Source organism: Mercenaria mercenaria, chromosome 8, assembly GCF_021730395.1.
Source record: "Mercenaria mercenaria strain notata chromosome 8, MADL_Memer_1, whole genome shotgun sequence".
Lineage (NCBI taxonomy): Eukaryota > Metazoa > Mollusca > Bivalvia > Venerida > Veneridae > Mercenaria > Mercenaria mercenaria.
In genome coordinates this window covers 18,435,634-18,447,317 of record NC_069368.1, presented here as the reverse complement: position 1 = coordinate 18,447,317, position 11,684 = coordinate 18,435,634, and the positions used below count along the sequence as shown (strand labels likewise).

Genomic DNA, 11,684 nt, shown 5'->3' with positions numbered 1-11,684 from the left:
AAGTTTGAAGCCAATACATTGTATGCCATTGGTTATTTAGTTATGCTCCGGACACAACATGTAATGGGCATTTTTGACCTTTTAGCTCAATTTGCGACCTTGACATTCCACCTACAGAACCGGTTCAAACGGCCTGCACATCGTCTCATCGCCATCTACCTATGTGCTTATGTTAAAGTAAATACACCACGAAGGAATTCGAAGTTAACGGCAGTTAAATATAAAGATATATAATCGAGGCAGTTTGCATTCAGTGTCCTGTTACAAAGGTTTTTCAATTTTGAACGGACAAATTAGTAAAACTACTAATACTCATGTGTCAGTAACATGATATAATCTAATAATCTAGGTTTCAAAGCTTCTTTACGAAGGGGCCTCCGTGGCCGAGTGGTTAAGGTCGCTGACTTCAAATTATTGCCCCTCATCAATCTGGGTTCCAGCCTCACTCGGGGCGTTGAATTCTTCATGTGAGGAAGCCATCCAGCTTGCATACGGAAAGTCGGTGGTTCTACCCAGGTGCCCGCTTGTGATGAAATAATGCACGAAGGGGCACCTGAGGTAATCCACCATCATCAAAGCTAGAATTTGCCGTATAACCTATAATTGCGTCGGTGCGACGTTAAACCCTACAACAAATTCTTTAAGAAATATAGCAATAATTTCCTTATATCTAGAAATTTGATTTTTTCCCTTGTTGTACGATCTGTTGTAAGTGCCTTTAAATATATAACTAACTTCGTAACCTCGCATCAAAATATTTGAGCCGCACCATGAGAAAACCAACATAGTGGGTTTGCGACCAGCACGGATCCAGACCAGCCTGCGCATCCGCGCAGTCTGGCCAGGATCCATGCTGTTCGCTGTCAAAGCCTATTGGAATTAGAGAAACTGTTAGCGAACAGCATGGATCCTGACCAGACTGCGCGGATGCGCAGGCTGGTCTGGAATTCATGCTGGTCGCAAAGCCACTATGTTGGTTTTCTCATGGCACGGCTCATTTTACATTTACAAAAAGGCTTGTTTCAAGCATCAGTAGCTTTTATCAAACCATCTTTTATGGTTAAAGGTTTTACTTTTTGAGGTAATATAAACACTATAAATTCTATACAAAATACGTTTTATTGTAAATTAAATCTTATTCTAACTAGTATTTTATGTGTTGGTATCCCCTGCACGAAAAATAAAATTATAAAACAAATCAATAAATGTATCAACTATATTGTTGGAAAATTTGAGTTTTCAAATTAATGGTTGAAATATTTTCTGACAGGTATTTCCCAACACTTTTCCAAAGTTATTTCCTTGTAATATGACGTATTTTCTGTCATACAAAGTACGTGATCACCATAACCAGGTTTGAATTTCCAACCCTTGTGTCGCACTTGCATCCATTTCTTGCATAACTGTGTCTCTGTCTGATACTGTATTACAAGTGGAATAATTCGTATTCTTTCTGATACATACGAGGGGAATTCATAAAATTTGAGACTGTCCATATAAAATATAGAAAACTCTGTATTTAAGCATATTGCTTACACCAGTCCTTATAAAACTATTTTCTCTGAACAGAAACGCTCTTTTCAATCCTGGTTTTCCATGACCTGTAAGCAACAGAATAGTAAGACCTTAAAATGGCTTGGTTAGAATTCTTTGATAGTTCCTTCTCGAGATTTTTTGTTAAATATGGTTTCGCTTGACTACATTTATTGGCTTCTTGTGCTTGAATATAAGAAAGGTCTTTAAACGACTTACCATGATTTGCTGCATGAATTTTCATTAAACTTGGTCTGAAATATCCTTCAATGGACTTTTCGAAAGTTTTTTTCTTGTCTAGATCATATAATTTCAGGATGAAAATTTCATTCGATTAGTTTATAAGAGTAGATCAGGAGGATTGTATGGCGCCCGTAAAATGTTTCTCCGTACATATACATAGCGTTATATTTTCTGATCATCAAGTTAAATTTAATATTTATGAAAATTTGTTGCCTTACATGAAACGGTTAAGCTTGGAAGGAACCTCCGTGGCCCCGTAGTTACGGTCGCTGATTTCAAGTCACTTGCCCCTCACCGATGTGGGTTCCAGCCTCACTCGGGGCGTTGAATTCTTCATATGAGGAATACTGAGTATGCCATCCAACTGGCTTCCGGAAGGTCGGTGGTTCTACCCAGGTGCCCGCCCGTGATGAAATAATGCACAGAGGGCACCCGGGGTCTTCCTCCACCACAAAAGCTGGAAAGTTGCCATATGACCAATAATTGTGTTGGTACGAAGTTAAACCCAATAAAAACATAAGCGTAGATGAAATTAATTGTTCAAATTATTTTAAAGTCATAACAGGACGTCAATAGGACAAACATGACATCGAACAGAGTAAATAAAGTCTGTGAAAAGATGCTTTGGAAGCATATAACGCCAACATAAATAGAAGACTCGGTTTGGTTGAGTCTGTTCATGAGAAGTAATGAAATGGGCAACTCCCTAGCACCGGCTTAAGCGGAATTCTATTATTGTAAAAATGAATGTATTACATGATCCCAAAGGACCAGAACATATAACAATACCAAGTACAAGTACGGGAAGACGTTTTACAGCCGCCAAACGGCACGTAAAGACTGTTGTTGCGGTCTTTGGAAAAATCTGTGAAAACCATTTCTGGAGCGGGAGAACACGGATATACTTATGGTGGTCTTTATCAAACAAGTAACGAACTGTCGAACTAATAATTAAGTTTGCACTAAAAACTGCAAACGACCTGCTTCACTAACGTGTTATTATCATGTAATGCAATATAGTGCAATTTAAGTACGAAACAATCAAGTTGATAACACTGTACACGAACTTACCGAGCACTCTTATGCACTGGGTTTTTGTTTTGCAAAACATCAATAAGGACAACGTAAAACTGTCAATAATGCCTCTAGAAATGTAAATGCAATGATTTTTCTATGCAAATTAACGAAAATAAGTACACTCTACACGTTCTTTTGCAGCAGTCATTAGAGTAGAAGTTTATTTTGTTATTTCCTAATACTGTACGCCTTGTCCCGATACAGTTCCAAGGTCAAATATGTGCACAAATTATTTTTTTGAAGTACCAAATAGAAAAAAACATACATGAAGACGGAACACGGCAGGGCACCGTCTTTGAACGTTCAATGGCAAAACCGAACTGTCCTGGTATGTTCCTATATTACAAGACACATTGTAAATAACATCGTTAATCCCTTACATATGTAACAATAACCATATTAACACATTGTAGCGAGGTCAGAGCTATTTCAGATTTTTTTCTTTTTACATAAAACCTATATATATTCTTAAAGGGTATGCTTTGCTGAGTTCAAAAATGCATTTCTTTTTAGATTTAGAGGATATTGTGATTTTTTACATGATTTTTGAAAATTTGGAATTTCTAGAAAATGTCTGTCAAAATATTGCAGCAACTTAACACTTTTCTAATATACACAAATGATACCGTAAATAAACTAGAAATTTAAGTCAAAACCACTCAGTAAATGACAAAGTACAATAAGAGATGTTTGTTTGATGTTTAAAACTTATAGGACATTCCACTTTTGACCTTGTGACCTTGACCTCTGACCTTATTATATATAGATGCAATCTATTTATAATACCAACCTACCAAACAATTATAAGGACAGCAGACCAAAGCCTTCCCTATTTATTGGTTTTATTGGTTTGATAAACTTCTTGTGATTAAGGTCATTGCAACCTTGACCTTTCACCTTCTGACCTCAAAATCAATAGGGGTCATCTGCAAGGCTGAACACTGCTGGACTAGACTAAGGACCAACCAACTGACATGTGCAAAGCAATATACACCAACTTCTTTCAAGGGGTGACAAAATGACACAATTCTGTATATTTAATACATATGTTATTATTCTAAAATACCTTACAAACAGAAAAATGTCAGACAATCAATTTTAAGTCCCCTCGTTTGTATTCCAACATCAGCTCGTATGTGTAGATGGCCCTGTCTCCGGAGTATTTGATATTGTACCAGTCTGGAAACCCTGGGACCTGTAAAGTTGAACAGTCATTAAGGCAAATGTTTGTACAGCTTAAAAAATAATGCATTACTAGCTGTCTTAAATATAATTAGAACTACCAGGTAAAAGGGGAAACACCATAGGTAACCTTGAAACATCGACACCATCAGATGAAGACCTTCAGTAATTTTTTCAAGCTTACACAATTGAAATTTTGTGATCCTTTTACAGATTTTATTACTAATACTTAAAGCAATAAAAGTGTTGATTAATTTTAACTTAGATCATCATATAAACATGACCAGCTTACCCTGAGTAAATGTTAATATTTGTTAAGTATTAGTTTAGTTCATGCAACTACATTTTTAGCTTCTAAGTGCAAAAAACATGACAGAGTAAGTAAGAATATCAAATCCAACAAGCTGAAAGAACTATTTTCAAGTCAGTAAATTAAGCTGAAAATTTATTGTACTGAATTACTTGTGAAACAACTTGTCCCGTGTACCAGCTAAGTACATCATTTTCCTGAAATGCGTGTCTGACCTTTCGTCCTACAATCAGTGCAGGCTGTTCATCGTCTTCCGAACCAACCCCAGTGTTGTTGAAAACGTTTCTTACCAGAGTTTTAACATTAGCGGCTAATTCTTCAATTGTCAGTGGTTTGGATTTATTCCCTTCTCGTTTGCTGACTTTGTACACTGTCTTATCATCAGCCTTTTGTCTTAACACTTTTTCTCTGAATCTCAGCTGGCATTTCAAAGCTGTTACTTTATCAGTTTTTTTGTTTATTCTTTTCAATGCTGAATCTACCTCCTCTTCTGATTGCCACAATCCCCAGATTTGGATATCATCTGTCAACTTTTCTTTCTTTTCAACTTTAGACTGCTCTAATCTTTGTGTCTTTTCCAACTTTTCTTGCAGTATCTGTCGCCTTTCCATCTCTATTTGCCCCCGCCGTATCTTTGATGCTTCTCTCAGTGAGCGTACATCTCTTCTTGCTTCAGAAAGGAGCTTGTCTCGTTCTTTGTCTGACTTGCTTTTTATCCAGCGCATTGTTTTGTTATGGATAAACATTATATTAGCTTCTATAGCAATCTGGGATGTGTTGGGCTTTTCTCTGATAAGCCTGTCCATGTGGCCAAAGATGGATTCACTAAATTTATTGTGCTTTGGCACTCCAGTTGTCTGATATTTGGTGCTTTCTGTGCTGTCATGCCACAATCCACCTGGAAGGTAGTCTTTAAATAATCTCTTGCATAGTTGGCATAATGCAGGCAACAAAGCTTGAAGACAAATGAACACCATTGCATCATGCTCCCAGTCAGCAATCAATGATCTGAACACAGGGGACTGGTCCAAGTTAGCTCTATTACAAAAGCTCAGTTTGGTTCTGCCTTTGACAAAGTCATCAAGGTTCTCTACAGCATTCTCAAGATAGTGAACTACCTCTTGGTACATTGCCCCAGATTCTGTTATGTGAACACTTTCATTTTCAATCATTCCCCACAGTGGTATTGTGATCAACTCGCTGATCAGCCCCAGTGCTTTGCAACCGGCAAGATATTCATGAGTGTTAATGTCATGCTTAACTGCAGCTAACAGTCTGTTAGAGCTGTCCAGATCTAGAAAGTTTTTGATCTCTTCTTTTAAGAAAAACACAGCCCCGGCATTTCTGAACAGTATATTGAATCTGTTGCCTCGAAATCGTTCTAGAGGTAGGCTCTTGAGTCCATTTTCTTTCAAAAGTTCTCGAGCATATGTAGAGAATTGCTGGAATTGTCCGTTTTTCTCATCTGCACCCTTTGCGAATGCTTTACAACATGTGCGTACCAGTCTTACGGATCCACTCTCATTAGCCTTTTTGAAAGACTTGTCCAGGATTGGAGCTTCATCAAAAGCAGCGTTGTCAACTTCAATAAGGGTTTTTGAACAGATATCCGCCATATGTACTAGTGCGTGCAACGAACAAAAGAAATTGCACAGATGACTGATTGACATCTGTTCATCTTCACTCATAACATTCCATTGCTCTCCCAGCTCCTCTTTAAATACCTCAGTCCTAAAATCTTCTAAAAGTTCATTGAACTTCATCTGGGTACTTGCCCGATCCGACATGGTTGATGCAATGTTTTTCAATATAGTTTTGGAGACAGGATTTTCAGATACATTACCTGCAGAGTCAATATCCCCTAAAATATTCAACAGACATTTAAGTACATCTTTACCTGCCTTTGTAGTCATTTCTCTAATCCCCAAAACCCAGTAATTACCACTACTATCAGTAACATGCATACCTTCGTACTTTGTTCCGAATTTATTAGTTTCGTCACTTAGCAAGCATAAATTAGTTTCTGATGTTAGCTGATCCGCTATATGTTTTTGTGACAAAGCCAAACGCTGAACATTCATATTATTAATCGTTGACTTACTAGGAAGCTTGTTAGGTTTTCGTTTGGCAAGTGAAAGAACACTTTCAATAACTGGTGACACTGTACTAAATGACACATTGTAACTTAAAAGTTCAAACACACACTGCTGCAACTCACTAGTGTATCTTTGTGATTCTTCATCAAACGTTTTAATATTCATGTCAGCTATTTCGTAGCCAATCATTTTCTTGTATAGCATCATTTACTTGTCCTTCCAATTTATGTGCATGTAACTGTTGCATACTAATCTGAAGTTCTTTTTGCTCAATTTCACTTTTAAGGGTTTCAACCTCAGCAGATTTGGCTTTAATCTGATTGCTTTTATAAACTATAGATCTTTCATTATAACTAAGTTTAGAACGCAATCTTTTCAGCTCTGTACCTTTTACTGACAGTCGCGACTGAAGCATTCGATTAGTTTTTAACAATTGTTTCTCGCGGTCTTTCAATCTTTTCATACCATCTTTCAGTCTCTTCATATTTCCTACTGTAGAAAGTTTTACATGACGTGCTTGATGAATATGTGAAATTTCACTTTTTAAATCAGAATTTTCTTTAGCCAGTTTAAAGCTTACTTCGGCCAAACATTCAGCTTTGTTTTTCAGAAATATCAAGTTTTCTGACTTTTCCGTTGACTGTTTATATGGCACATCTAATGCTTTCGGATATGAAACTACAGTAGTCATAAAGTTATCATAAGTATTATCACGTGTTTTATGTTTGATCAAACGCTTATGTTTGTCGAATAATCGCCGACACAATGACATATAAGACTTAAAGTTCTTCGAAACATTAGGATTATCTGATGTAGCATTTCCCATTAACCACTTACTACATTCTTCCAGTCCCACATTTTTTATCTTGGTAATAACATCACTTTGCAGTATTGAACTCATTTTGAAGAATTGTCTGAGTGTATGTCTCAGAATAATGAGACTCAGTGTTTGTGTAAACTTTCTCAGACAGTACAGGTTCAGTGAAAATCCTAATTTCAGTCAAATTTTTAAAGTCATATTCTTGAAGAATATCAGTAGAAGAGTCTGCTAAGAGATTACCACTTTCATTTGTTTGTACTAAATGGTCAACATAGACCGGAGTGTCATCAAATGCAAGTGTATTTTCAGTTATAAATGAAGTAACTTCATGCAGTTCATCATCGTGTATTAATTTACTGAACAGTTTAGTTTCTGGGGTTAGTAGGGTGCACAGGTCAGTTTGAATTTCTTTGCATACCTACAATATAGATAGCAGAGCAAAAAAAAACAGTGAATATATAACAAAGCTGGAGCTGCCACTATTGGTGAATACTTAATGCTCCATTCCCTGAATTCTGGGAAATAAATAAGCAAGCGTCTACAAACATCAGGTTGCAACATGATTATGAAATAAGCTGCTTCATGAAACACCTATTACCATGGACTTTGCCTGCAGCCTAGGCCCCAATCAGCAACTGGCAGTATCAGGGTCTATACTGTTAACCCTTGGCATGCTGGGAAAATTGTCGTCTGCTTAGTTTGTAAAGTTATCCATTTTGCTAAAAAATTGGAAGAAATATTGTCAGAGTAGCAAACAGCTTGGAACCTGACCAGACACCGTCTGGTCTGGTTCCAAGCTGTTTGCAAAGGCTTTTCGTTCGGTTCCAGCATTGTAAGGGTTAAAAATCTAGTCCCAGATCAAACAATAATGGTTGCATAACTGATATAGGCAAACCGGAGGCAAAGACCATAATGTTGGTTTTCTCATGTCATGACTTAAGTATTTCGACTGTCACAAAAGAAATTTATTAAGATAAAATTTTATATACTAAACAAAAATATCTGTTGAGCTAATGAAAAAAAAATGTTTATTCAAACTTTTTCTTTTTTAAAGTATACATGTGCTAGTCAAGGTAATTCATGCAGCATGCCTAAGTTGTTAAGATGTTAGGATAGAGCTACAAGTTACATCTAGTTCACCAATTTATTTCATGCTAAATACATTCATATTTAATGTAAAATCACGTCTGCAACATCCAAACAGAATTTAAACAAGAACAGGCAATTACACCTGATTTTTTCAGCATGAAATAAGCAGGTATTTCAGAAAGGCTTTAAGATGGTTACATTTTATAAGCAAACTAATCTAATAAAGCACACAAACCACTATCTAATGACTTGAATACATAAGTTCATATATAAGGAGATTAAAATCATTCAAGAGTCCAATCAATTACCATTTGCTTACCAGTTTGTTTGGATAATCTACTGCCTCGTCACTGTCACTGTAACTGTTAACACTCTGGTTGACTGCCTCGTCACTGTCACTGTAACTGTTAACACCCTGGTTGACTGTCTCGTCACTGTAAACACCCCGGTTGACACCTGTAGCAGCTCTCCTCTTCTTAAAGACAGGACTGTGCTAAACAATAATAAAACATTTCATGGTAACACACAATTCTGGAGCTTGAAAAAATATGACTGTTTTAGTCTGTGCAAAGAATGTGACGTTAAATTATTCATGTCACAACAGTGACTGTACTTAAAGGTCAGAATACTAATGATCAAACATAGCTGAATTGGTACATATCGATTCTAAACTGCAACAAAAGCAGGTAAGAAAATCATTAAAAATACCACAACAGAGGTCTTGACAGTTAGCAGTATATACTTATTACATGTTGCACCATAAAAAAATTATAATAAACTTATCAAGTTATGAGATATGCCTTATACTAATATTAATTGTAGATGCATTTTAATAATGTACCGGATAGTCCTCAGTATCACTCTCGCTCTCAGAACTGATGATTATCGGTGATGGTGGCTGAGTGGATTTCTGGCTGAATGGTACTGAACTTGAAAGTTCCGTCTTAGAGTGTGCTGACTTTTCCGGTGACACAAAGAGATCCTGTTGACTGTCTATTATCACATCTTCTTCACTACTAGACATCATCAAGGCCTTAAATATATATAATAGATCTAAGATCCCATGCCGAAGGTCCATACACAAAGTCTACTTCTTTGCCTGTGCTTAATAAAAACGTGGACATGAAAAGTTGATTTAATTTAAAACATTTTTGATATAGCTGTCAAAGAATGATCCTTCATCCACAGCAAAAATGTCAGAACTCGAATAGCACTAAGCACAGTAGCGACCGAGAGGTTGTGAGTTTGAACCCAACCAAATGCCACGCCAAAACGTCCCTAGGCAAGACACTCTATCTTCCACATTGCCCTGTCTACATCCCTGGATTGGAAGAGAATAAAAACCAAGACTTTTTCAAATACTGAAATAGGGCTTTATTTTTATTGTATAAAATTTATGTGCAGAGCCTGGTAACCTCATCAGCTCTGACTGAGAAATTGTGAGTGGGGATGGCGTATTGTCATTGTTATGTCTCAATGTTTCTGACCTGACCAGGCTCATGATTTATAAAGAAAACTGAAAATTCCAGGCAGCCTGGCAGTGCAGCTGGGGCAGCGGTTTTCTGTCCTCACCGCTGGTCATCACTAGACCAGCCTCGCCATTGAAGGGGTCATTTTCGCACAAAATATTGTGCCACAATATCTAAGAGGTAAATGCAATACAATATTCTTACCAAGTATAGCAATAAAGTAGTTGTTTTGACGAAAAAATGCGTTGCAAACAACACGGCGATCCGAAAACGGAAACGAAAGTAACTTTGGATTCCTTGGATTTTGCCGCTGTCGCGGTTTCGCAGGTGCGTCAAGAACGACAACTCTGTCTGGGAGACAAATTTTTCGCGCGTACCGCAGAATGTGGGGTTCTTTAAGGAGAAATGGGACGGTTTGGGCGCATTATACCGTCATTGATTTGCACTGGAATTGAAGGTAGAACATTGTTTTTTAATATTCTACTTGAATCATTCTGAAGCAATGAGTAATTACCATGGTACAACGCTCTGAAAAAGCACCAACTTCGAAGATGTATTTTATCAAAATGCCGTATTTTTTCCGCAAATAAAATATATGTTACCCTTAAAGAACCCCTTAGCCTCTGTTTGGCCAAATTTCATCGTATTTGATTGTGTATTGGCTGAGATTTGACAAGTTCAAGCAATCGACCTTGTCTAAAATTAGACCAGTTCGGGATGCCACTACGGCAAAAAAGCAATCGAAGCTTGCAATTTACCTCAGGTTTTTATTCTTTCAAAGGCATTCCAGTTAACAAATTGGGATCAGTATTGAAGTTAAGATAGTTTTTTATTAATTGAAACCACAAAAAAGAATATTTCCTGCAGTAAAATGAATTTATCAATACTTTTTGCATGTACATATTTGGCTGTTGACAGATACGATACGACAATCTATAAATAGCTCTGACCTCGCTACACATTGTAAAATGGTCTCGTATGTAAGTAAGCACAGAACCATCCTTCACGTATATAATCATAATGCTGCAAAACATATTTCGCCAGATGATATGTAGAATAGCTGTCATGTAAAATTGTATAGCAGACATTTAACTAAACCTGACACCATGCTTATGAAATAGCAACTTAAATAGTATCGCTTCATAATTTCTAATACTTTACAAACTTTATTTGCATTAAGGGGGCTCCGTGGCCGAGCGGTTAAGGCTGCTGGTTACAGTTTTGGGTTCGAAACATCGCTTGTGAACAAGAAGTGGCATACAGAAGGCCCGTGGTTATACTCGTGTGCCTAAAATAATATCGTAAAAGCAGAGAATAATATTTACAAATCATAATATATAGAAAATAATTTGTATTTACTAGTAATATTCACATATTTCCACTTGCCCGTATTTGGTTTTGAACAAGCTAGGCGGGTACTCCTGCACTGCGACTTCAAGTTTGGTCGGAGGTACTCTTAAACGGACCTCTTTCGAGTTTAGTCAAAACATTTCGCTCCTAAGCATATATAATTTGCTAGAGCAAAAAGATACTATTGACAATTTTTCTCTTGAACAGCTAAATTATCGAATTCCACTAAACTTGGTCTTAAGCATCCTTGCATTTTCCCAAATCATTAATCACACTCCAGTAAACTTGGTCAAAGCATCCTTGCATTGACTTCGGTCAAATCTCTGTTAACTGTCTGACTCAAATGCACTCAGGGGTCAAAAGAGCTAGCAAAATAGAAATCGTTTTATTTGCCCCCTGTCCTATCCTAATCTTCAGCATCTTCTGAGTCCGCTTATGCTGTTTCAATAATTCCCTTCGGTGACAACAGAGATCAGTTTACTATGTCTGACTTGGCTCTCTTGTATCGTATAATA

At 37.0% G+C, this 11,684-nt stretch overlaps 1 protein-coding gene across 1 annotated transcript; it reads right to left on the bottom strand.

Moving 5' to 3' along the window:
- Positions 1-3,282: 3,282 nt before the first annotated feature.
- LOC123526869 (uncharacterized) lies at positions 3,283-11,168 on the bottom strand. The gene is made up of 3 exons (XM_053549479.1): positions 9,192-11,168; positions 8,670-8,843; positions 3,283-4,048 (listed from the first exon to the last, which is right to left on the bottom strand). Exons 1-3 carry the CDS (start codon positions 9,426-9,428, stop codon positions 3,938-3,940), a joined length of 522 nt encoding a protein of 173 aa, XP_053405454.1. The 5' UTR covers positions 9,429-11,168; the 3' UTR covers positions 3,283-3,937.
- Positions 11,169-11,684: the final 516 nt, after the last annotated feature.

Bases quoted from the DNA above. Each gene is read 5' to 3' on its own strand.
- LOC123526869 (XM_053549479.1), bottom strand. From the start codon at position 9,428: ATGGACCTTCGGCATGGGATCTTAGATCTATTATATATATTTAAGGCC. The intron at 8,844-9,191 runs GTACATTATTAA...ATTATTGTTTAG, and splicing joins GTGATACTGAGGACTATCCG to CACAGTCCTGTCTTTAAGAA. The intron at 4,049-8,669 runs GTAAGCAAATGG...TCAACTTTACAG, and splicing joins TAGATTATCCAAACAAACTG to GTCCCAGGGTTTCCAGACTG.